Genomic DNA, 27550 nt, shown 5'->3' on the forward strand with positions numbered 1-27550 from the left:
ATTCATCACGTGTGTATCGGTCTTCTTGCATCCGTAGAGCCGGGTTTCGTTTTAAGGTCAGCCTTCAATTTCTGGAGAATATAATTTAAAGCTATTTATAGTGCTTTGCGATTGCCTGTAATAACTAATAGGGAGAAGGGGGACGAGCAGGGTGCGTGTGTGAGAAAGGCCTGCTTTCTGCAGCCGAGAAATAAATGTGCAACAGCTGTGTCTGCCTTAACTTGATTAAAGTTTTTTCTTTTTTAAAGTGTAAACATAAGAATGACTCCGGACAAAAGAGCAGAAGCGAGCCGGGCTATCTGTTGTTATTGTAAGACTCTTTGCAGGCGTTAACTCTGGCTCATCGGGAGAGCGCTAGATTTCTGTGTTTAAAGTTTACTTTGCTGTTTGTCTGGAGTGGGGTCAGTGTTGTGGTGAATAATTTATAGGCAGCATGAATGAGCTCATTAGTCACCTTTTCAGAGTTTAAATGAGTTTGGTGGTTGTCATTACATGGGCCCTTCTGTTCAGCCGCATGGCAAAATGACAGTTTGGCAGTTGGCTTGCTTGTAGCAGGCTAGGCCGCCTCTTTTCAGCGTGGGGTTTTCTTTTGTGTCCTATTCAAACCCCCCATTCTGTTGCCCAGCGCTGGTCCGGTAACTCTCAGGCTTTGGGCGTTTCTTCGGCGGAGAGCTGGTGCTTGCATTATATGGCTCCTGGGTCCTCTTATTGTAGACTCTGCTGTCCTCCTTCTGAGTTATCCGTCATTTTCATGCAACCAGCAGTTCTGGAGAATCCTGGGGTTATGATGAGGAGACTCCAAAGCAGCCCATTTAGGACTGAGGATGCTCAGAGGCCACACAATGCTGTTTGGATGCGGGGAGAAACCGAAAACAAAGGAGGAGTATCATGGAATTGTAAAGTTGGAATGACCCCAAGGGTCATCTAGTCCAACCCGCTGCAATGCAGAAATCTTCACACAAATGTGGGCTAGAACCCATAAGCCTGAGAATAAGAGTCTTATGCTCTACCGAATGAGCTATTCCAAGGAGTGGGATGAAGTCTCCTGAAAAAGGGGCTGGCTAGGTGCTTGGAAGCCTGAACGAGAACGCTCCAGAACTGCAACGTTTTGTTGTAGGCCTTGCTTGTCAAGAGAGTTCGCTTTACTCTCTGTGACGCAAATACGGTAGCGAAGAAGAAGTAACCCGAGTGAGGTTGCCATTTTTCTTTTTGCTAACTCTTCCCTGCTGCATGCAAAAGTTTAGCAAGGGAAGCTTTTCCTGGCGTGGAGAGGAAATGATGTGAAAAACTCCCTCCCCTTTTTAAAAATATATTTGTTTATTAGTTTTTTTTAACATATCATTTTCAACAGTAATTAAACATACTTTTACATCTTATTCAAAACTTCCCCTGTTAACCTACGTGTGTTATTGTTAAGACTTCTGTTCCTGTATCTTTAACAAGCTTTCAACCTCAAACCTCAGACAGCTGTTTTCATCTAGGAGTGCCATAATTTGCTTCGAAGTTTGCTGTTGGATTGTTTGCATGTGGAAGAGTGTGAAGAGGGGCAAGCTTAATGAGCATATCTGTTTAGATGTTTCCTCTCCGATCATCACTTGATCCAAGAATTATTTTGTACACCAGGAAGCAAGCAAATAACTAGATTAATATAACAACATAAACAGAGCCTGCTGGATGAGGCCAGGGGCCCATCTAGTCTATCGGGTGCCTGTGGGAAACCTGCGAGCGGGGCCTGAGCTGCAGTTTCCAGCAACTGATATTCAGAAGCATCACTGCCAGACCCAGCAGTAGGATAAATGGATTGATTGCTTTTCTCCAAAGAGTGCAAGGTGGCGTACGTGGTTGTCCTCCTCAACAATAAGCCTGTGAGGTAGGTTAGGCAGAGAGGCAGTGGCTGGCTCAAGATCACTCTGTGAGGCTTAATGGCTGAGTAGGGATTTGAAGCCTAGTATCCTAGATTGAGGTTGAATCCTGACAAGACAGAAGTACTGTTTTTGGGGGACAGGGAGCGGGTTGGTGTGGGGGATTCCCTGGTCTTGAATGGGGTAACTGTGCCCCTGAAGGACCAGGTGCGCAGCCTGGGAGTCATTTTGGACTCACAGCTGTCCATGGAGGCGCAGGTTAACTCTGTTTCCAGGGCAGCTGTCTACCAGCTCCACCTGGTACGCAGGCTAAGACCCTACCTGCCCGCGAATTGTCTCGCCAGAGTGGTGCATGCTCTAGTTATCTCACGCTTGGACTACTGCAACGCGCTCTACGTGGGGCTACCTTTGAATCCAGAATGCGGCAGCTAGACTGGTGACTGGGAGTGGCCACCGGGACCACATAACACCGGTTCTGAGAGATCTGCATTGGCTCCCAGTACGTTTCCAAGCACGATTCAAAGTGTTGGTGCTGACCTTTAAAGCCCTAAACGGCCTCGGTCCTGTATACCTGAAGGAGCGTCTCCACCCCCATCGTTCAGCCCGGACACTGAGATCCAGCGCCGAGGGCCTTCTGGCGGTTCCCTCATTGCGAGAACTGAGGCTACAGGGAACCAGGCAGAGGGCCTTCTCGGTAGTGGTGCCCGCCCTGTGGAACACCCTCCCATCAGATGTCAAAGAGATAAATAATTACCTGACATTCAGAAGACATCTTAAAGCAGCCCTGTTCAGGGAAGTTTTTAATATGTAACGCTGTACTGTTTTTAACACCGATTGGGAGCCGCCCAGAGTGGCTGGGGAAACTCAGCCAGATGGGCGGGGTATAAATAATAAATTATTATTATTATTATAGGTACTAGGGGATGTGGGTGGTGCTGTGGGTTAAACCACAGAGCCTAGGACATGCCGATCAGAAGGTTGGCGGTTCGAATCCCCGCAACGGGGTGAGCTCCCGTTGCTCGGTCCCTGCTCCTGCCAACCTAGCAGTTTGAAAGCACGTCAAAGTGCAAGTAGATAAATAGGTACTGCTCGGGCAGGAAGGTAAACGGTGTTTGCGTGTGCTGCTCTGGTTTGCCAGAAGTGGCTTAGTCATGCTGGCCACATGACCCGGAAGCTGTACGCCGCCTCCCTCGGCCAGTAAAGTGAGATGAGTGCTGCAACCCCAGAGTCGGTCACGACTGGACCTAATGGTCAGGGGTCCCTTTACCTTTACCTTTATCCTACTACTACTACTACTACTACTACTCATTAAATTTGTATACCAGCCTTCATCTACAGATCCCAAGGTGGTTCACAACATAAAATGACAACATAAAATACATGGTAAAAATAAGAACAACAATAACAAACCAATAATCCCCCCCCATCTAATGACACATTGAAAAGGGCATCAGATGTCAATCAGCCAAAGGCCTAGTGTCGCGATTGGCCGCTTCTGCGCATGCGCGTGACGTCATTTTGAGCATCTGCGCATGCACGAGCAGCGAAACCCGGAAGTAACATGTTCCGTTACTTCCGGGTCGCTGCGGAGCACAACCCGAAAATGCTCAACCCGAAGCTATTTCAACCCGAGATATGACTGTATTGTGTTTTATTCTGCATTTGAATGTCACTCTGATAACAAGCAGTATTGGGTATAACTAACCAATAAAGCGTAAAAGGCTAGCTGCAGAGATTCTTTAAGTAATGATGGATGGGGTGGTTGTTGAATTCAACAGACTGCTGAAGCTATCTGTACCAATTAAGGAGTGACCACTTAAGAATTAAAACTGTAGAAAGTATAAGGAAGTGGTATTTTGTGACCTTTATAGCTTAAGGATTTATCTACATGGGAACTATAACTGGGCTAATTTTCCCATTAGTATTAAGATTATAAATTAAACACAAGTTAACCATGGAAAGAGCCTGGTATGAACTTCGTGATCTGGACTAAAGTTCTCAAACTTCATTAAAAAAAAACAACCTACCGCCACCAATTTATTTTATAACCTGAATATTGCAGAGATGTTCCTAGTCTAAGGGGAAAAAACACCTTGTCTATAGAGTTTTAATCCATTTTAGTGGCGCGCGCGCACACACACACACACACACACACACACATATATATATGTCCAGTAGCACCTCTTTTGATTTGCCAGCAGTTCATCAGAAACAATTGATTGGCCAGAGGCACACTTCTTGTTGTTTAGTGGTGTCCAACTCTTTGTGACCCCATGGACTATCAAATGTTCATAAGTTAAATGTACGTGACTTTTGAGTGACTTGTACAGTAGTCATACCTTGGGTTGAATATGCTTCATGTTGAGCGCGTTGGAGTTGCGCTCTGCGGCAACCCGGAAGTAACGGAATGCGTTACTTCCAGGTTTCGTCGCTCGCGCATGCGCACTCAAAATGATGTCATGCGCAGAAGCGGCGAAAAGTGACGCGTGCGTGGGCAGACATGCCGTCGCTAGTTATGTTTGCTTCTGGATGTGAATGGGGCTCCGGAGCGGATCCCGTTTGCATCCCAAGGTATTTGTACTTGATGCTGTACTTGATGCTGTACTTGATGCTGAATATTTTGTCAAAAGCTTCATCTTGTTTATCAGTTTACCTGAATCAAATTTGGGGAAATCTCTGCAGCTCACTGGTAGAGCATCTGCTTTGAAAGCAGAAGGTCTCCACTTCATCTCCAGGTAGGGCTGGGAGATCCTTGTCTGAAATCCTGGAGAGCCACTGCCAGTCAGTGTAGACACTATTAAGCTACATGGACCAATGGACTGACTCGATATAAGGCAGCTTCCTATGTTCTTAAATAATGTCCCTCCAGAACGATGTCCCAGGTTATTAAAACAAAAATTAAAACCAAAACAAAACACCCCTGGTCTTTATCAGGTTCTTGGCTAAATCTCTATGTAGGCAAACTTTTGTGTTTTGACAATAAACTTAAATAATTTTGCTGTGGCTTTGGGTTTTTTTGGGGTTGGGTTTCTTTTTATCTTTTTATCCCTTCCTTTTCTTTCCTTGCCCTTTCCATCCTGCAGCCACTTGTGTGTTTTTTCTCCACCATTCATGAATCAATATATTCTTGATTAGGTCTGTAATGTTTACTGACAGTGAACTAGAAGTATATAATTTTAGGGCAAAGTATACAGCTTTCATTATAAGTTGGGAAGTGCGTGTAACTAGAATAGCAACATCCATCAGAGCAAGTTATTATAAGGAGACTGTTTTATACAAAAACACTTTACAGCGCATTTTGTTACGTGAAAATCATTTTTCTTTAAAAAAAATTGCACACAAGCCGCAGACGTATAATTTACTCCCTCTGATTGTAGTTGACCTCATGTATACTTGTTAAAAGATTTGCTGTGATGCTCATTTTCTCAGTAAACTCAGATCTCTGTAGATTTCCCTGTATCATAGCTTAAGTGTAAGTGATAACTTGAATGGTCCTTAACGGGAAGCAGTAGGGTGACTGTATAACCTTGATTATATACTAATCTGTCCAGAAAGTTATTCAGAAACAAGCTTTCTGTCAATAAATTAGTCTGCGTCTGGTTTGTATGAGTTTCCTGAATGACTGGAAATGGATTCTTCAGGTCAATTTACAGATATTTATTATCAGTTTTCACACTACTGGGCATGCTGCAGGAAAAGACATTGGGGAACATCCAAGTGCTTTATACAGGTAAGCAGTATTTTCTGTCTCCTGCTGATTATTCTGTTAGGACACAGTGAGCTCCAGAGGGGGAGTAACATTCTTCTCCTCTGCTGATGTCTATGGAGTATGAAAATATATTCTTCCTGCCTGTGGGATTATCTCCCTTTAACAGTGCATGGGATTACCTTTGCAATTGCTTTAACCGTCCTATTCTTCAGATAACAAATGGTTTTATAACTGAAGTTTCACAGTGTGGTAGCCCACCCTGTGATGTTACAGCGAAGGGCTGGTAAAAAATCGTAACACATTGGGTTGTATCCAACACACACATGAGGAACAGGACTTCTTCCTCTTCTTTCCCTCTGCACTCTTAAAATCTGCTCCAGAGGGTGATGGGGGGCGGATTTCAATTGCGGAGGTCTGCTAAACTACTGGCAAAGGTAAAGGGACCCCTGACCGTTAGGTCCAGTCACGGACGACTCTGGGGTTGCAGCCCTCATCTTGCTCTATAGGCCGAGGGAGCTGGTGTTTATCCGTAGACAGCTTCCGGGTCACGTGGCCAGCATGACTAAACCGCTTCTGGCGAACCAGAGCAGCGCATGGAAACGCCGTTTACCTTCCTGCCAGAGCGGTACCTATTTATCTACTTGCACTTGACGTGCTTTCAAACTGCTAGGTGGGCAGGAGCAGGGACCGAACAACAGGAGCTCACCCCGTTGCGGGGATTCGAACCGCCGACCTTCTGATCGGCAAGCCCAAGACATTTAGACCACAGCTAGTGGACGATGAACCATTTTCTTCTTGGCTTTTGGCACAGCAGCAAGGAAGCGAATGGCTGGTCTCTAATGCGTTGAAGAAGAAGAAATGTACTGCTTGCTTTCCATAAGGCAAGGGAAGCAGTGACAAAGCGACACCTTTGCTATTACAGTGGTGCCTCCCAAGACGAAATTAATTCGTTCTGCGAGTTTTGTCGTCTTGCGATTTTTTTCGTCTTGCGAAGCATGGTGTCGGAAAAGTTTTGGAAAAGCTTCAAAAATCACCAAAGTCTTCAAAAACCTCAAAAAAGGCTACCACACCGCGTTCTATGAGTGGCTCCTCAAAGTCAAGTCGCAACTGTATTAACGGTGTTAAGAAAAAGGAAACAAACTTGCAAGACGTTTCCGTCTTGCAAAGCAAGCCCATAGGGAAAATCGTCTTGCGAAGCAGCTCAAAAAACAAAAAACCCTTTCGTCTTGCGAGTTTTCCGTCTTGCGAGGCATTGGTCTTGCGAGGTACCACTGTATATACACATACCAGTTTAAAACACAGCGAGGTCTCCCCCACTCCATTTCAGGTCACACCTTGCTGTATGCATGGTGTGCTTCCACACTGGCCGCAGTTGGTCCACAGCAATGGGTGGACGGGGGTGGGGGGTGGACAAAGAATGTCTTCCAGGTACCACTTGTCTAGTTCGTTTTCTGCTACTGATCTCAACTCGGATTGAAGCCGGCTTAGGGGGGAAGTGCATCAAACCACAGTATTTCACAAGAAACTGCAGGGTAGCTCTGCATCCTGGGTAATGTTGTGTGTATAAGAATTGGGGGGGAAACAGCAGTAGGACCACACTGGAGCCAGAGTAATGTGTACACAGCCTTAATTTCCGTCCCTAAAGGAGGAGTAGGAAGCTCTGACCCTCTAGATGATCTTAGGCTCTGTCTCTAGGTATGCAGTTCTACATTACGAAGTTATAGTTTAATTCTAATGATTTCACTGAAAGAATCCTAGGGGTGGGGAGTGAAAAATATTTTTTTTAGTCTCCTAGGGAAAAGCAACATGTGTTAAACCCATTTAAGTTTATAGTGTGAATTTGCTCTCCAACTGTGCAATGAATCCAGGTAAAGTCTTATGGGGGTTCTGCGGGCTTCATCTTAGCCGAGATTCTTTGCTGAGGTGGAGACAAAACACCAGCCTTGTCAATTTCATTTCGCTTGTCAACCTGCTGCCAAGGTAACCTGGATAATGTCTGGAGAAGCCATTTGTCACTTTCTTTACTTCATAGCGCTGCAAGTGCACATGCACTTCAAAACCAGTAGGTGCTTGTGGCAGTCATGCTGATTGTGCTATGCAAGCGAATAATTGCATTTTCCTTGCAAAAGTATTATTATATTTCGTGCGAGGGAAATGTGGTATCTGTAACACCTGCACTGCAGCAGTATGAGAACATAGCTAGGTAACTCACAGCAAGAACCAATGAAGAAGAAGAAGAAGAAGCTATAATGGCATGTTTATTGCACAGAATCTACCCTCTAACATCTCAGATGAAAACAGGGACATTTATCACTCTCCCCCACCCCCAATTTTTTACACCCCGCACAGAGCATTTCCTGTCAGAAGGACGAGTGCCATCACCACTCCATTGATAGGACAAAGCACACACACCCTCCACCGTCCTGAGAAAGCCCCCTAATCCCGATTTTATCTTACTTTTTTGGTAGATTTACAAAAAGTAAAACACACGCCAATAATTTTTTTGAGAAAGGAGCAAGATTAGACACAGATGCACAAAGCATTTAAAAAACCAACCAACCAACCAACCAACCAACCAACCAACCAACCAACCAACAGATCAAAACTCCTTGCACTCTGCTCTGCACCCCCTTTCTTCCTGCCCAGGGCAGCCCTGCCCTCTGCCGCACCTCAGAGCGGCGCATCACCCAGAGCTGGTAGAGGCAGCCTCTCCCCATCCTTGCCTGCTCTCCAGCAGCTGCTGAGAGCTGCCCAAGGGAGGAGGCCACAGAGAGGCAACGGGATGCTCCCTCAGAGTCATCCCTGCCACCACCGCCGCTCAGGACAAGTGCTGGATTTCATAGTTTCGGGACTTTCCCTGGAAAATAGGGATATTTGGAGGGTATGGAATCAGGGACTGCCTGGAAAAGCCTAGGCTGCTCTTGCTTTATTTTCTGATTCCTGCTTTCCACCCACTGACCCATTTCGGGAAATTGGGAGTAAGGAAGGGAGGGTGTGAGTACTGATGTACTTTCTGTAATGCAATTGTTTGGTTTGGATTGGATTTTGGATGTGATATCCCGCTTTATCACTACCCTAAGGAGTCTCAAAGCGGCTCACAATCTCCTTTCCCTTCCTCCCCCACAACAAACACTCTGTGAGGTGAGTGAGGCTGAGACTTCAAAGAAGAGTGGCTGGGGAAACCCAGCCAGATGGGTGGGGTATAAATAATAAATTATTATTATTATTATTATTATTATGATATAAATGTGAGTAGCCCAAGGTCACCCAGCAACTGCATGTGGAGGAGCAGGGAATCAAACCCGGTTCACCAGATTACGAGTCCACCGCTCTTAACCACTACACCACGCTGTGTATATTAGCCAATGCAGGCTTTACGATCAAATTATCCTTGGTATTATGTCCTGCATTTACAACAACTGACACGAGTGTTGTTGTGTGAAAGCACCCTTAGGGTAGATTAGACATGTCCCTGAGTGAAGAGCATGTGTCTTTTAGAAAGCGTTTGTACTGTATATATGTGTGTGTGTATGTAGACTGCCTGATATTTGAGAAGTAGGGAAAGGGCTGGCAATGGGGGCAGGAAACTTGGAATGTAACTGCCTCATCCAATCAAACCTGGGTGTGATTCTAAGTAGTACAGTAATTTAATCACCACATGCAACAATTAAGATTGTAGCCCTATACACAATGACCTGGGCAGGCTAGCCTACTAAATAAACATGCATAGCATTGCACTATAACTACAAAGTTGGCCAGACTGATTTTAAGCGTCATTCTTGTGTTCTAATTTAGGTTATAGAAGTCTCCATGGATCTCCTTAGAATCAAATGGCTGTTTTCCCTTTAAGATCAAATGGCACAGAACTGGTTCTTGGATAAATAAGACCATTCCAGTTTCTCCTCTCCTAGCTATGCATTTAAAAGTGTGTGTGTATGTACTCCCTGCCCGCCCCTCCTCCGCCCATCATGCCCCAGAAGAGCTGCTGTTTATTGCCACTGAAAACAGTGGTCATTAAACTGACCTACATGTTTTTTGAGACACTTGACTTTTGACATCAGTGGCAAATAGAGGGACGACGTCTCCTCTTCTGTTGATTTACCTACTTATCTCTCTCTGAAAGGGCTCTCGGAGCTCTTTCGAGTGTATACATTTCTGTGGGTGGGGTTAGCATTTGGTAACTTGGGTTGCAGTCTTAAAAACAACAAAATGGCCATGAGATAAGGGGTATTTGACTTCATAATTCAAGGTCCAGCTTTAGCTTTAGATAAACAGGCATGCTTGTAGGGCAAGCAAGGATAAAAGAACAATGGTATTTTGCTTTTTGAGGGCCATTGTTTTATTTATTAATTCCTGTTGCTAGTAGGAAGTAAGATTGGCAGGGTCGCAGGGGGCTGCCTTGGGCAGTGTAGGAATCTGCTGTACATTATACGGAACAAAGTTTCAGCCACTGTTCTGGAGCTATAAGATACAGGGATACAATAATAAAGCTATGTCGTTCATAGGCTCCTGCCTATCAGAATGGTGCTATTACTCCATTAGCAAAGGGTATTTTATTTTTCTCTGTGGCCTACTAAAATCAGGATCTGTTGTCCAGATCTTTAATTAGAAGATATTCAAAAGGGAAAAGGGTTTTGTCTCAGTTATTGAGATTTATTATGAACATGTGAGTGGTTAATGAGGTTTTAGAATTGTTTTTAGCAACTGCGGGGCGGGGTGTGTGTGCTAGAATACCGTTTTCTGATAAAACATCCTTCAACGTGAAATTTCAGTTCTGCATGTATGCATGCGACAGGTAGGAATGCAAGGAAGATACGTGCTCTATTTTACTTTGGTTTGTACTGTTGTATGTCCATGGAGATTTATACCCATCTGAGCAAAAGCATGTACAGAGTAGCATACGGTCTGAAGAAGCACGTAGTGTGTGAGGACATGCAATAGTTTTCACAAGTGGTGTCTGATTTTTCTGGCATTAAATATATGGCCACATTGCAAAACTTAAACATAAAAAGGTAAAGGTAAAGGGACCTCTTACAGTTAAGTCCAGTTGCAGACAACTCTGGGGTTGCGGCGCTCATCTTGCTTTACAGGCCGAGGGAGCCGGCGTTTGTTTTTCTGGGCCATGTGGCCAGCATGACTAAGCCGCTTCTGGCACAACGGAACACTGAAACCAGAGCAGCACACAGAAACGCCGTTTACCTTCCCGCCGGAGCAGTACCTATTTATCTACTTGCACTTTTCGGCGTGCTTTCAAACTGCTAAGTTGGCAGGAGCCAGGACCGAGCAAGGGGAGCTCACCCCGTCGCATATCTCTCATTAAAATAAATAGAAACTTACAATCTCAACCATGAGTACTCAGAAGTAAGTCCCACTGAATTAAATGGGGCTTACTCCCAGGTAAACAGGCTTAGTTAGGATTGCAGCCTGATTTTAGGCATTTTGCTCAAAAGCTAGTCCCACTATGTTCTATTTGAATTTACTCCAAGTAAATTATGTATGGAATTAAATTACATTACAGTCGAAAGTGCTTTATCATTGGCTAGATCCTGCCCATACTGAACGAACACTTTCCATAAAATTCAACGAGGGCTGTGCTCACACTCCCATTTGCTGTGCACTCATTGCATTAACAGCGCCGGGTTTAATCCATGTTTACACAAGGTTATCCGAAATGCATATATATCCTGTACTTTGCTATGCAATGCTACTTTTTCAATGTGTTGATTCTCAAACCAGCTTCTTAAGGACCGCAGTCCTTAAGCTGTTCCTAATTTGTCTCCATCCAAAGCGTGGAACACTTTTGCATAAGGTAAAGATGCCCCTGTTTGGTCAACTTGCCCTGGTGTGTACACAAACAGAAATGAATCTGATACTAATGAAGCAGTGCTGATGTGAACAATTGAGAAATGCACCCTGAAAAAACAAAACTGTGCCCTAAAATACCCTAAGATGCCTATGTGTGAATAAAAGGCCTGGACCTTTGTTTCTGATGGCCTTAGACCAGAGACACTTGGTAGATCCCACCCAAATTCAGGACTGAATGCCAAGGGTACGACATCACCATCGCGTCACTTTTCTTACAAGGGAAGCTCAAAGCAATTTACATTTAAACCTGTTAGAAATTACAACTAAATCCTAAAAACGCAGCAATTCAAATGAAAGACTAAAAATGCAGTTAAACAAAAAGGCAAGGCAAGTCCTGCAGCACTGAAAGAGGCCTTCAAATTTAGGACTCATAATTGAAACATTAGTTTTGTAGTGCAAGTTGGGGGAAATCTGGGCTAGTGAAATGCATGATGAATTCATCCTGATTGCTTTAGCCTCTGAATGGAAAGAAACGTTAATGTGCAGATTAGGCTGTTAGATCCTTTTCTGGATCAGCAGTTGACTCAAGGAGGGGAGAGTCTGGGAGAGATGGGGAAAGGCTTGCTTGATTAAAATGCGCATGGGAGGCAAAATGGAGGAAGATCTCAACCTCACCTTAGATGGCTTGGACGGTGATTCTGAACAGCCATGGAAAGGCTGTTGAGAAAAATACTTCCATAAAAAATCCAGAGCCTAAGTGTCTGCTGAACAGGGGTGTTTTGATGCTCATAGACTGACCCTGCAGCTTGTTGCGGAACCCAATTGTTGTAGAATTGCAACACTTTAAGATATTGCACAAGTCATAATTGAGCAGGCACGGAATACTGTGGGAGGGGAAAAGGGATAAGAAGTGCCTACACAACTTGTAATCCTTTCTATCCATGTCAACAAGGCCAGGGCTGAAACTGACAAATAGCTGTAGCCCCATGGAGCATGCCACACACTTGTTAAACAGACCACATCCTCAGGCAGGGGCTTGGCTCACTCCACAGTAAGGCACCTTGCCAGGTGACCCGTGACCAATTTCAGGATACTTATTAAAGGGCAGCAAATTGTCAACCTGTACACTAATACCAATTTGAGGCTTCCTGTGCTTATGTAACTAAACCCACAGCAGCAATGGACGAGAGAGTAGTGGCAGAACTTGGGAGTAAGTAACCCCAAGTATGCACAAGTTAAGGGAAGAAAGATGGGGACGGACGGACCCAGTAAACAGCCTGACAGTAACTCTGTGGCACAAAAGACAGAGAGAAGGGCATGGGAACCTGATAATTGAGTGGGAAGGGAGAGTAGAATGGAGTGGCCGGAACAAAGTAAGAGTTATGTCTCTGTCCTTAAAAAAGGAGAAAAGAGCTATTTCATTGTATGTACCCAGGGACAGAAGACAGCTGTATCATCAGTGGAATAATCCAAGATGTTAATGTAACTGGGAATGATCACAGCTGTCCACCCCACCTTCCAAAACCGAAAAAAGGGAGAAACCTCCAAATGGTGTCATGAGGACAACATGCTCTGTAGAGCAGGCATAGGGTGGAATGGAGTGGTTAGAATCCTAACAGAAGCATCCCACACTGGAACATTTCGTTGCAAGGTCATACTTGTTTTGTCTATTGTTTTTCCTACCATGGTGGGCATTGCTTAAATTTTCTGTTTCACATGCTGATATATCTTGGGCCATCGCTACTTAATTGGTTGGGCTGGCCGCGTCAGATGTTCTAACCTTCAATACATACACAGATATACAATACAGTGGTACCTCTGGTTGCGAACGGCATCCATTCTGGAGGCCCGTTCGCAACATGAAAAGAATGCAACCCGCATCTGCACACGCGCGGGTCACGATTCGCTGCTTGTGCGCATGCGTGTGACATCATTTTGCGCATCTGCGCATGCGCGAGCGGCGAAACCCGGAAGTAACCCTTTCCGGTACTTCCAGGTCGCAACCTGAAAAAACTATCATGAAGCAAACGTAACATGAGGTATGACTGTATCTGGTTCCTGTATGTGCTTACTTGGGAGCAAGGCTCACTGAACTCAGTGAGACCTTCATTGGGCATAAACATGCCCAGGATGGAGTACTTTGCTAAAATTTCAGCACTGGTGTGTGTGGTGTGTCCTTTGTTCTCCTCCATGGTGTATTTTGGGGAGTTTCAGCTTTCCTGATTCATTTACATTGTGGGAAACAGGTACTTTTATAGTCCATAAAATACATTTTTTTCGAGGATGGAAATTAATCCTTGGGTTGAGGAGTGAAATAGCCTTCAAGAATCACAACTGTTTCTGCTGCATTCTTTAGCTGGGCTTTTAAAGCGAGAGTTTGAGGAGACAATATGTAAATAAAAGACACTGCGAGCCTATCCATGTCTACTTGGAAGTATATCCAATGGAACTTACTCCCAGGAAAGTGGTTATAGGAATGCAGCCTGAAACACTTAAAGATTAACTGTTTACAGTGAGTTGGCAACAGAACGCTTACAGACATTTCAGGCCTTTCCCCCCTTCTGTTTACAGCTCTCTCACTTGCTTATAAATACATAAAATCTGCCATCTGAGAACCCTCATCTGATGAAGACACTATCCCATGAAGGCTTCTGCACAATGACAGTGCAATCTCCACAAGCTTACTCAGAAGTCAATCTCCATTTTCAGTGGGGCTTACTCTCCGATCAGCATGCATAGGATTGCAGCCTCAAAACTTGTGAAGGTTTTGTTGGCTACCAGTCAAGACGCCTCTACACTTGTGAGTCGGAGAGGGCTGTTGCAGGTTTCCCAAAGGGCAGCCTCTGGCTGGCTGCTGTGGGACTAAAGTAGATAGGCCTTTGGGCTGCTCCAGCACCGCTCCTCTTAACGTGACCCAAGAGAGACACAAACACCCTCTCCTCACTGTGGTCTTCTCACCAAGTTGAAGCCGACTTTGAAACTTGCTGTCTGCTGTCTTTTTGCTGAAGGGTTTCGAAATGCAAAACTATTGACCGGTTTGCTGTTCGAGAGGGGTGAAGCTCGCGTGTGTGTGTGCGCGCGCGCATACACACAAACCACACACCCAGGCGCGCTCTCTCTCCTTTCCCATAAGTGACTTTCAAGCTCATCCACATACCACGTAGGCTGGCGGGAAGCAGGGCGGAGGGGAGACGGAAAAGCCAGTCGGAAGAAGCGAAGGAGGTGGGTTCGTGCAACGTTTCGGACTCTCCAAGTGGTGGAGAGGAGAGCCGGGGGAAGCAGGCCAAAAGAGGCGGCGGCGGCAGGCAGAAGCAGCCTGAGAATTTCCTGTGAGGGGATCACAGGCCTCAGTCGGGGCAGGCGAGGAGGAGGAGGAGGAGCAGGGCATGGAGCGCCCTTTGCTTTGGCGACCTCCGCCGAGGGCTGCGTGCGCCCCCGAGCTCGGCGCGCTGCCGCGGCGCTTCCTTTCCCCGCGTTTCTCCCGCCGCGCAATTGCGCTCGCGGCGCACTAAAGGCGAGGGACCTTCCTCTCTCTTCCTCTTCCCCCGGTCCTAGCCCAGCCCTCTCCTCCTTCCCGCTGTGGCGGCTAGTCTCGGCTGGCCCTGCCCACGTTTCTCTCTCTCTCTCTCTCCCCGCTCCCTCCCACCCGTGGTCATGTGTTGCCTTTTTTTGTTGTTTGCAGTGGAAACAATTTGGCGTTCTTCGGCTCGCTCTGACCCAAACCGCTACTCCAACCGGGAGTAGTGTAGACAGGCGGGCAGACAGAAAGGCAGGCAGGGAGGGGGGAGAGGTAGGTAGGTAGGAGGGCGAAGCGAAGAGGGGGGGAATTGCAGCAGGGTCCCATGCTCCCCCCTCCCCACGGCTCCTGGCTCCCCTTCTCTCTCTCTCTCCCCCACTCGCTCCCTTCGGCCACATTGTTGGCTCCAGGCTGGGGGAGGAAGCGATGCCTCGCTCAGTCGGATGAAAAGTTTGCATAATGACCATGGAAAAGGCAGCAGTAAAAATCTAGAGCTCTTCCAAGCCCCAGGTAAGTTTGGGGATTTATCTATATTTTTTATTATTTTATAATATATATATATATATATATTTGTGCGTGCTTGCTGCTGCTGCTTGTTTTTTTGTGTCTTGCTCTGTGTGTGGATTTTTGTTTTTTGAAAATTCATGGTTCCCTTGTTGGGAAGATTGCGTAAGATTCTCTGCAATGAAATCGGCAAGAAGAAGCAGCCGGAGTGGGTTGGGGGGGTGGGGAGAAGGGAGAGACACGCACGCATGATAAGGTGGGTCAGCCCCACAAGAAGGCAGCCAGTTAGTTCGGGATGTCTGAAAAAGCAACGTGCTGGTCGTCTTAATTTCGACTCCCCCTCCACCCCGAAACTCCCGTGTGTGTTGGGCGAAGGAAAGCAGGAAGCGGATCGAGCTGAGAGTTGCAGCCACGACCCGAATATGTAATGTTGCTGCTGGAGCTGCCTGCTTTCCGAAGACTGTTGGCGAATAGAGTTGGCATTGTATGGAAAGTTAGGAAGGGAGGGGGGAAATTGTGCCCAGTCGAGGAATGCTCCAACCTTTAAAAGCATTTGTGTGCTATTTTTGCCCATTGGCTTGAGAGTGGTTTATCCCTCTGTAGTGCATTTATTACCAAACTCTTTTTTTAAAGGCTGGGGTGGGGAGTGTTGTTCTTAATTTATCTTGCTTTAAAATCCTCTCGTTATTCTCCAGTGGAGGAAGCCAGTCTTCATATTATTCTTTTAATCTTTCACATATATATATATTAAAAAGTCCATTTAGTTCCTGAAGTTAGTTCGTAAGTTTGTTTTGAGGAATTTTTTTTTTTGCATTTATTATGGTGTAATGGGGGGCAGTACAAGGTTTATGACATCTGAACAGCATTGAAGGTATGTTTGCTGCAAATGGCACTTTATAGGAGCAGTTTTGCAGTCTCCTAGCAACGCCATTGATTGATTCGAATCCCGGCCAATCCGCGAGCTCCTTCTCCCCTTCAAATGTTTTTGACAAGTACAGTAGGGAGTGTAGCAAAGTGCAGCGAGAAAAACTGTCCCTGGCTGGTTGTCCTTTTAGTCCCTTCAAAATGACGCCCCCGTTGTATGTTTTTAAAAGAGACACATCTGTCTGAGCCTGGCCTGTAATGTATATATCAGTCCTGAGAAGCACTAATAGTGATCTGGCTTGATTCCCGCACTCCCAGCTTCTTGTCTGATTCTGCCATGTCAGTTTTACAACCGAGAATGCGAGAGATATTGTGCCTTTCTTCTACAACAATGAAGTTTGCTTTTAGACTTGCCCCTAAGCACTGCAGCTGTGGACATATCTGATGGAGCTACTTAACTGGCAGCAGATTAAAAAATGTTTGCTTAACTGCAGCACCTCCTCTGATTCGTGTGAAGTATGAAGTGCAGGAGAGAGCTGGAGTCTGACGCTGGAAAGATTGGCTGGGGTTGGGAAACATCTTTTTTTTTAATGTGTTTCTGAGTCCCCCTCCACACACACTTAAATCCAGGGCTAGGATTTCTGTCCTCTAACGTAACGGCTACGTGATTGTCTGTCCTCGCACGGTACTGGGAACTTTTCCATGTCCTCCGTATGGAATTGTGACGCGAGGCTCCTGGATTTCAAGGTGAAGGGGGAAAAGAAGAAGTTTTGATTCCCTCCTGGAAATGGTTGTCCTCCTTTATATTAAAAACAGAACCCTGCACGTCCTTTGCAGCGTTTGCAAAACGGCGACATGTTTCGAATGTTTACAGCGGAGTTAAAACATGTAGAACCAGCTGACTAAAGCAAGGTTGTTGCTGTTGAAATGTGTATGGCCTAATGCAGCTTCAGGTTTGTTTTGTTCAAATGTGACGTTTCCCAGTAGCATATTCATTGTTTTAACAAACTGTTATTAGTAGAAACTCCAAGGCATTTACAATGTGATCCTAAATTGAGTTCAGTTGCATTCACTCCTAGCATGCATTGCTTTGGGTTGCTGCCCCAATATCACATGCTTTAAAGTGGCAGATGTGGTGAAGTTCCCTCCGCTGTGTCTGCTATACTAAAGATAAGTGATTTGAGGATTGCAGCTTTAACTAACTTTGGTCAGGCTCGCACGCCGCCACCGTGCAATTAAGCTTGATGCTTGAGAGCTGCAGGATTTGGAGCCCCTGCACCCGTCTCTTAAAGATATGTCACTAGTTTTTGTGTGAAAATTGGTGGTATGATATGGCCCTTTGGGAGAACGCGGGCAAGTAAGCAAATTAAACTGAAAGAGAGCAGCATGTCGTCATAGCAACAGTGCAATTAAATTATGTTGTCAGCCATGATATAATTTTCCTATTTAAAAGCTTGCTCATGGGACATGCGTTCTGTTTGTACTGAACTCATTTGGCTACACTACTCCCAATTGGAAGTGGTGAATGGGGAGGAGGGTATAAATGATGTTTTAGGGACCCACACAAAGTGTGGTATAATTTAGGGCTTATTTTTCTATGCATCCCTCTCCCACCCCCTCGATACTTGAGTGCTTTGATTCATTTAAAGGGAAACATTTTCTGAAATAACTTCCCATTAAATGGTAAGTACAAATGAGAAGTTTAAATATTACTAGAGCAACAGGAATATGGAAGTGATTTCCGGGGCATAAAAATCTTTTCCACCACATCGGGAGGGGAACTGGGGTATGCAATTTCCAACTTTTTTCATTTTTAAACTACTTTTTAAAAACCTAATAAGTTACACTTTTCTTTTCATTTGCTGAGCTTGGCTTTACAGAGTTTGATATGAAATAACTTGCCCCCCTAGATTTTTAATTTTCACCTACGTCATTGTCCAATTTTATTCATTCTTTATTGCATGGTAATCTTTCTCTGCCCTCCCCATCTCTAATTACCTCTTATGTAATTATAACATTCCCTTGTTTTAAAGCATCTCTTTGACAGCATCAAAACACAATCGAAAAGTATTGTGTTGGGTGGACTATTCTCTGAAAAGTGTAAAGCAGTGTTTTTAAATTAGAGGTTCTGCTAAACACTTGTTTGTCTCTTTTTTTAAAGAGCCAAGTTTCACTTCTCAGATGCTTTTTCTTTTAAAGCAGAAAGCCTTCCTCTTAGAGTATATGTTTGCTGACCTGTATAAAAATTGTATACCACACTTCCTGTTAAAAACTTTATGCAGTGTACGTAGCATGATGTATTTCATGAGAACAATTGCAGTTTGTGCTAGAGTAGGCAGACTTTCAATGTGCTTCATCATACAACCTTTGCAACCGTACAAAAGTTTTTGTGCTCTTAAATGAATAAAGAATAGAACAGGTACCAACTCCTTTCTTAAATAATCAAATGGTTTGCCTTAGGCCTTTGGTAGAAGTGTAGCCTGTTGTGGATCATATTGGTGCTGATGGTAGAAATATGGCCTAGAGAGCTACAGTCCTAACCCCACTTACCTGGGAGTAAGCCCCCTTGAGTTCATTAGGACTTACTTCTGGGTTGATATGCTTTGGATTGTAAGGTGGATGCTTAATCTTGAGCGCAGAAGTCAGACTTGATGCTTATAGGTGTACTTGGAAGTTGACTTTTGGGAAAGAAAGAACTATGAAGATTGGGTATGGTTGTTTTTGTGTTCAAGCTTCTTTCTATATGTGTTGCAGCTTGCTTCATTTAATACCCTGGTTTGAGATAATTAAAATGCACTAAAGCCTTGTCTATTTTTGCTTATTATTATTCTCTGGGCTCAGTATAGCAACTCTACTGATTGGTGTATGATGTCATTCTTCATGCTTTCTTCCAAGTCATGCTTATCATATCCATCGCTCACTCTTGTTTCATTTGAATTTGTTTCACTGGGGTGGAATCTCCTTTTGTGTCTCCTTCTCCCCCTCCCTTTGATCCCTGGAGCTTGATTCTTAACCCATGCTGCAGAATCCTTCTGCCCTGCTGTTTTGGAGGCAAAAAGTTGGTAGCTGCAGAGAATGAGCACTTGGCTGTGTGTGTGTGTGTGTGTGTGTGTGTGTGTAAACATGGAGTTTTGCCTGCTTGCGCACTGAGCCAGAGAGGCTATAATTATAATGTGGCAGTGTTCGTACTGGAAGTGAAACAGCTGAACTTAATCTGAAGCAACTGGTCTTAAGCTCTCAATTTTTTGTGCTTATTACAAGCAGTAGGAGTGACATGACCAGCGATATTTGCAGTCCTCCAAGCCTAGGCTTGCTTGCTCATAAGTAAATCCCACTGATTCCAATAGTGCTTACTCCTCAGGTAAGTGTAATGTAGGATTGCAGCCTTAAGGACACCTAGAATATATGATTACCTTTCTCTCCACTTTAGAGCTTTGCAAGAAGGCAAAAATGAAGCATCTTCATTTGTATGCCAGTGATTGAAATCTCATTTCTGCCCTAGCCTCTGAATCTTCCTGCTTAACAAGCCTGTGTGTTAATGTTATGTGAGTCTGTCTTCTTGTTTTCTTAAAAAAGTAGGATTCATAAAAGGCCAAATTGTAGACTGGGGAAAAGCTACCAGTATGTTGTGATGCTGTCTATACCTTTACCAGCTAACACTCTTTTTAAAAATTTGGATTTATTACCAGGAGTCTCCGTCTAAATGGGTCCAGTTATGCCTCCCAGTAAGAAGCCAGAAAGCTCGGGAATTAGTGTTTCCAGTGGATTGAGCCAGTGTTACCGGGATAGAGACTTAGCAAAGACGCTTCACGACGATGAGGACTTAGACTTTCCTTTACCTGCCCTCCGGTTGGAAAAAGGTCCCATGGAGGATGAAGAGCTCACCAACTTGAACTGGTTGCACGAGAGCAAGAACTTGCTGAAAAGTTTCGGGGACTCGGTCTTAAGAAGTGTTAGCCCAGTACAAGACCTTGATGACGACACCCCTCCATCACCTGCTCACGCTGACATGCCCTACGATGCCAAGCAAAACCCCAACTGCAAACCGCCCTACTCCTTTAGCTGCCTCATATTTATGGCCATTGAGGATTCTCCAACCAAACGGCTGCCTGTAAAGGATATATACAACTGGATTTTGGAACACTTTCCTTATTTTGCAAATGCCCCCACTGGATGGAAAAACTCTGTGAGGCATAATCTGTCGTTGAATAAGTGTTTTAAGAAGGTGGACAAAGACAGAAGTCAGGTGAGGCTGGAGTGATACTACTCTGTGTAACCCATTTGATCTGCTGATGGCGATTTCCTATTGTTTATATTCTGCCTTTTGTTCCTTCTCTTTTATCCGTGAGAAATAGCTTCCAGTGATTCTTAAGAGGATCTTTGTTCATAAATCTAGTCATATTCTCAGTGTATTTCCCGCCCCCGCCTAGTTGCTCTCACTCTTCGCATCTCACTCTTCAACTACTGGGTCCTGCTCAGGACAAACATCTTAAAACTTATAGTTAACAGAATACAGGGCAGGCTTTTGGGATGCAAATCCATCCAGGATGCTTTGCAAGCCAGCAGTAAAATGCATTTTTAAAAGTCATTGGGGTTATACCCCCAGGGCAGCTGGTGTAAGTTGCTTGGGGGGGGGGAGGCAGAGAGTCCAGCTGGAACAGGAGTTGATGGCCCTTGGAGAGAGCGACCCCCTGACCCTCCTTAAATGACTAAAACCATACAGAACATGCCTTCTTTAGATTTGGAGATGATGTGCTGCCTGGGGCTGATGGGAGTTGTAGTCCAAAATATCTGGAGGGTGTCAGTTTGGGAAAAGACTGGTCTAGAGCAAGTTGAGTTGAGAGCTTGACTTCCATCTACTCAGAAGTAAACCTTATTGAGTTCAGTGGGACTTTATTCTAGGTGAATTGGTATAGGATTGCTGCCTAAGTGTAGCATTCAAGTTTGTGATTTTTTTTTTTTGAGGATCTAACAGCTGAATGACTTAAAGAGCCATTAAGATGGGACTGAATCCTTGACAATTCATAAACTTCCTAGCTCACTCACTGCCTGCGTTTGCACATCATTTGCACGTGGTTCAGTGCAATGTGCACGAGCCAAAGTCAGTCCTGGGACTGCACAATGTTCTCTCTTTCTCATGTGGCCAGGAGGTTGATATCAGACAGTTTCACCCTCAGCTCCAGTAAACCACAGTCTGCCCACTTGTCTGGACCTGGAATTGCAACTCATGCTAACTGTGATCAGGCCAAACAAGACAGCTTCAGAAACCATGGTTTGCACAAGACTTTGTGTTCACCACATCTTCTCGCATCAGACAACACAGCAAACTGCTGTCAAGCAGAAAGCAAAAGCCTCCTCCCATCCATGTTTAAAATGCAACAAACAGTCCTGTGTCTATTCTTCCCATCCTCCCATTTTTAGTTCATTGCATTCCAAGAGCCAGTATTTGCTCTTGAATGGTTCATTTTTAACAGCATTCAAATCTTTGTCTAGACAGCTGTAAGAAAGTGCTGTTTGTGTAAATGCATGTTGTACATGGCTTTGAGAAAAAACCTCCCATCTTGTCTCTCCATGAATAACATGAAATATTGTGCTGGGGTGATGGTTTCCTGCTATACTATAATCCTAGAATTGTAGAATTGGAAGGGACCCCAAGGCTCATTTAGTTTAACCTCCTTCAGTGCAGGAATGTGGTTCCCATCCAATTTGAAACCATACTTGACCAGACACTGCTTAGCTATGCAAATGTGCCAGCAGTTTTATTGCTGCACCGCTAGGAGTACTCAATGCATGTAAACCGCAGAGGTTGGGTTGAACATTGTTCTTCACTTAGTTACTTCTATAAACATTTTTTTGAGGGGGCGAATCTTTCCTAGACAGGTTGCATCTCTGATAATTGGAGTAAACCTTGAAAATATTTGCAGTTCCTTCCTTATTCCTAGAATCAAATGTAAAGGTTCCTGGGTGACCTTGCATCCACTTTTGTTCTTGTCATGAACTGTTGGTTTACTATGCGTGTTGCCTTCTGTTACATGGGGCTTTCAGTGGTGCTTAGGCTCAGGAGAGATGAAGCTACAAATACTCTTGTACGTACATCCACACAGACCAGTGTGTCTGGGGGAAAATTTCGATTGCAGAATAAAGGCTTGGCCTGTTCTTTTCTGTGCTTGAGTTGAGACATGAGGTGGGATGAGGTGAAGTTCTGGTATCTTCAAGGAGAAAGAATTTCACATACTCAACTTCTTTGCTAGCGATATTGCAGGGAGCTTGAGCTGTGTGCTTGCTTGGGATCAAATATCCCTTTGCTTTACTTAGGAATCTGCCTTGTGCTAGGTCAGACGATTTGTCCATCAGCCTCAGGTAGCATGGCCAAGGATGAAGGCAGCACCTCTCCAGAATCTCAGGAAGAGGTCTTCTTTCATAACTTGCTCCCTGAGCCTTTTAACTGGAGATGCCAGGAATTGAATGTTGGACTTTCTGCATGAGCAACATGCACTCTGCTATAGGGCCCTGGTCCGTCCCTATAGTTTTAGCAGCTGAGCTATATTGTATGACTAAAGACCTTTCTTTGGACCATTGTAATGACCTGGTAACGTCTTGTGGCTTCTTCTGAGACTCTTATATTTAAGTACAAAAAATAATAAAATAAAAGAAATCACTATCCCAAGAATTCCAGAATGCTGTCTCTAATCAGGTTGGATGATGCTTAGTATGCCTTCTTTTGGCAACTCCTGCAGCCAAGCTGGTGCCAAATGGGTTGCTCTGCTTTCCTTTGGACCACATCAGTGAGGCCAAGAAGGGGATCTTGTAATCTGGGCAACCCCGGACCTCCATGCACACTGCCCAGGCTTTCACCCTGGGGAGATCACTTCAGTGCTGCTGACGCAGCAGTTTGATTTCACCCCCAGAATTGCTTTCCATTGTCTCTCGAGACAGACAGGTCCCAACAACAAAATCCTATGAGCACATTTCTGTTGCATGGCTCTTTCCTTTGTATAATTTGAAAGGTGAAGGGGTTGAGGTTAGCTTGCTTGCAGAACGCTAGTTGCTTATGTAGCCGTGTTAGAAGCATGTCCTCATTTCAGTGGGAGGATGCATCTTGCAAACAGCTGCTGAGGCAAGATTTGCCTGTGTGCAGTAAGGAGGCTTCATTTAAATCAAAGCTGATGAAATTTAGGAACTTTATTTGTTACGTAAGCAAAGTAAGTGGCAGGTAAGAGTATGGTTATTCGGACTCTCCTGGTGACTAAATGGTCAAGAACACTGTCAAAAGAATAATAATAATAATAATAATAATAAATTCTTTAATTATTTGGCCAAGCGTAAACTTTCCCATCCTGTTTCTTCAAAATGCTAGAAAGTAGAAATGGCATAGTGGGCATTGGGTATGCTTCCCCACCCTCTCCCAATTGCCAAAAGAGAAATGGTACCAACTATCTCTGCAGGCCTGAAGTGATTGTTGTACCTCGGGTTACAGACGCTTCAGGTTACAGACTCCGCTAACCCAGAAATAGTACCTCTGGTTAAGAACTTTGCTTCAGGATGAGAACAGAAATCGCATGGCAGTGGCGCGGCAGCAGCGGTAGGCTCCATTAGCTAAAGTGGTGCTTCAGGTTAAGAACAGTTTCAGGTTAAGAACGGACCTCCGGAACGAATTAAGTACGTAACCAGCGGTACCACTGTATTACTTCAGTTTCTGTTATTTGGTGTTGGTGAAGGTGCTACTGTTCAGCATTCCAGTCAACTGGCCCATGTATGTGTGCCAGGAAAAATGAGTGGTGCAAGTACAAATCCTGGTTTTGTGGCAGGGGTCATTGATGTATTGCCCTCCAGATACTTTGGATTACAACTCTCATCATCCCTAGCTATTAGCCAAGATGGCGGAGAACGATGGAGAGTTGTAGCCTGCAAAATCTGGCAGGTACCACATCGGCTAGTCCTGATTTTTGCTTGAATGTTAAAGCATGCAACGGATATGTGTTCTTTGAACCTTCAGTTCAGAGGATAGTCCCAGAAAACCTTGATCATAAATGGTATGTGTTGTTTAGCTATGGAAGGACAGAAGGAAGTTGAACTCTGCAATACAGTAGTCTGCAGTGGTCTCTTCTCTTCTACACCTCCCTTGGCACCAAGCATCCACAGATCATTCTCTTGCTCATCAGAACATGAGAAGAGCCTGCTGGATCAGGCCAATGGCCCATCTAGTTCAGTATCCTGTTCTCAAAGCGGCCGACCAGATGCCTGTGGGAAACCTGCAATCAAGCTTCCAGTACAGAAGTACTCTCCCGTCCAGGGGTTCCCAGCATCTAGTATTCAGAAGCATCACTGCCTCCAGCTGTAGAGGCAGAGCATAGTCCTTGAGGCTAGCAGCAGCCATCAGTAGCCATCTCCTCCATGAATTTGTCTAATCCTCTTTTAAAGTATTCTAGATTGGTGGCCGGGACGCGGGTGGCGCTGTGGGTAAAACCTCAGTGCCTAGGACTTGCCGATCGTATGGTTGGCGGTTCGAATCCCCATGGCGGGGTGAGCTCCTGTCGTTCGGTCCCAGCTCCTGCCCGCCTAGCAGTTCGAAAGCACCCCTAAAAAGTGCAAGTAGATAAATAGGTACCGCTTTATAGCGGGAAGGTAAACGGCGTTTCCGTGCGCTGCGCTGGTGCTGGCTCGCCAGAGCAGCTTCGTCACGCTGGCCACGTGACCCGGAAGTGTCTGCGGACAGCGCTGGCTCCCGGCCTCTTAAGCGAGATGAGCACGCAACCCCAGAGTCGGACATGACTGGCCCGTACGGGCAGGGGTACCTTTACCTTTACCTTTAGATTGGTGGCCATCACTGCTTCCCCTGGGAGCGAGTTCTATAATTTAACTGTGTGAAGAAGTCCTTTCTTTTATTTGTACCAAATCTTCCAGCATTCATCTTCATTGGATGTCCACTAATTCTAGGGTTATGAGAGAGGGAGACAAACTTCTCTCTACCCGCTTTCTCCATGCCACCAACTTTTATCATGTCAGCTCTTACTTGCCTTTCCCCTAAACTAAAAGTCCCAGATGCTACAACCTTCTTTTATTTAACATTAACATCCCCCCAGCTCTTTGCAGGTGCTTGGTGAAAAGAGCTGATAAAGGTCTTTTAGGAGTTGCATCAGGATGCAGATAAGAGGGAGGGTGGGTTCTGATTGTTGGTTTTTTTAAAAAAAAATTAAGGTGATTCAATCGTGCTTTACAACATCAAGAAAAAAGATTAGCTTTAAACCAGGATCTGCATAGATAGATCTGGGCATAGATAGCAGTGGTTGGCCGAAACCATTTTTGATTTTTGATTTCTAACTGGGCAGAGCCTTTAAAAGAAGGGTACGCTCTCTGTTGTCTTTGTCCATGGAGTTTTCTTGGCAGGGATACTAGAGTGGCTTGCCGGTTCCTGCTCCAGGTGGATCACGTTTGGTCAAAACTCTCCACTATGACCTGTCAATCTTGGGTGGCCCTGCATGGCATAGCTCATAGCTTCTCTGAGTTATTCAAGCCCCTTCGCCACGGCAAGGCAGTGATCCATGAAGGGGATCATGAAGACAGGAGTGCCTGGCGTGCTCTGGTCCATGGGGTCACGAAGAGTTGGACACGACTAAACAACCAAACAACAACAACAACACGCTGTTTCTTTAAAAAAAAAAAAACATTTTCTCAAACAGTTGAAAGGTTATCGGATGATTGTTAATTTAATTTAATTTTATGCCTAGCTGCAGAAGGATATTAGTTTGAAATTATACGCACACATTCAGAGGGCAGTGTTAGAAATTAGCCAGGCGCTAGGCTCATTTTGCTACTGTCATGGGTCCAGGTGCGACTACATGGAGATTTCTGGGCACCTGGTGGGTGACCGCAGTTTAAAAGCCTCTCATTCCATAGATAATTCCATTTCCGTTTCCACTGTGTGTGTTTCTCCTCCCGTATTGGGACAAGTGAATTGTTGTCAGAGCAAACTACAGTCAAGCAGTGTACGGTCAAGCATCGTAGAATTGTAGCATTGGAAGGGACCCCAAGAGTCATGTGGTCCAACCCCCTGGCAAATAGACATTCTGTTGTGCCAAATGTAACCCAGGTTTAATGTGCCATTCGGCCCCTAGCTTGTATATCTGTGTTTCTAACACTGGCAGAGGGCAGGATCCTACCTCCCAGGGCAGGGGTAGCCAGCCTGGTGTCCTCCAAATATTAATGGGATCGCAACTCACTTCATCCTTAGTCATGCTGGCTGGCACTGATGGGAGTTCAACAACATCTGGATGACACTATATTGACTACCCCTGGCTTATGGGGCAAAGAAGCCATTTTGACTGAGCAGAGAGGGGAGGTTAGAAGATCCTTAAAGAAATAGGCTGACTCTGTGCCAGCACACTCACCTGTGTGTACATACCGCAGGGGGAGGTGAAAAGAGACTCTGTTATGCTCCAGCTCAGCCTTTGCCAACCTGATGCCCTCAAGATGTTTTGGAATACCAAACTATGCTTGGGGGTGATGGGATTTGTAGACCCAACGCCTGGAATGTGCCAGGATGGCAAAGACTGCTGTATTGGGATCTTCCACATGAGGAGTGCAGGAGGACAGTTGCCATTAGTCATGTTGTTGTTTTTTAACTTTTTCTGATTGCATTTCTGTCTTGGCACACTCAAAATAATAATGAGAAAGGCGTCTACTTGTAGACCCATGATCTAGAATTTTTCCAGGAAGCAACTGCTGGTAGGTACAGGTAATATGTGCTAGTAATGCATATTCATAATTTGAAAACAGAGCAAATTGCAGAGCTCAGCTAGTTAGTCAGCATAAGATTACCCCCATAGGCTTAGTTGGGTACAGGATCAAAGTGAGGCACTGGAAGATTTGCCAGTTCCTTATCACTATTATCAAGCCCATTAATTAATTTATTTTTAAAGTATGGCTCATTATATTTTGTACCATATTTGTAATGGATAAGCTGAACAGACAGATATTCTAAGTTCATTCTTACAGTCCTAACATAATGTATTTGAGACTGGTTGACATATTCAGTTTAAAGAAGTATGTATTGGTTTTGCTTTAACATGTTTGGATTCATTTTAGATGGCATTTTTAACTAGGCTGTTTTAAAAAATAATAATACTGTAGCTTTTTTTTTTTAAGGAATTAAATCCTCTTTAGTCTGAGAGCAATACAGTGCTTGTGTTGCTCCTGACACCAGGATGGTTTTAGTTTGCTGGTTAAATTTAACGTGGCTGTTTATGAAGACGCTTGACTGAATGTTTCTCTAGTCATTACTTGAATGCT

The 27550-nt window shown here is 44.8% G+C and overlaps 1 protein-coding gene across 4 annotated transcripts in view; it reads left to right on the forward strand.

Annotated features, from left to right (window-relative positions):
- Positions 1-19964: 19964 nt before the first annotated feature.
- The window catches only part of FOXN3 (forkhead box N3), a 144130-nt gene continuing 136544 nt past the window's right edge, over positions 19965-27550 (forward strand). For all 4 annotated transcript variants that reach the window (XM_077924880.1, XM_077924888.1, XM_077924890.1 and 1 more), the window contains exon 1: positions 19965-20507. In XM_077924880.1, the coding sequence (XP_077781006.1) occupies positions 19965-20507 (543 nt within the window). The remainder of the gene's footprint in view (positions 20508-27550) is intronic.

This window comes from Podarcis muralis, chromosome 1 (genome assembly GCF_964188315.1).
Source record: "Podarcis muralis chromosome 1, rPodMur119.hap1.1, whole genome shotgun sequence".
Taxonomy (NCBI): Eukaryota; Metazoa; Chordata; class Lepidosauria; order Squamata; family Lacertidae; genus Podarcis; species Podarcis muralis.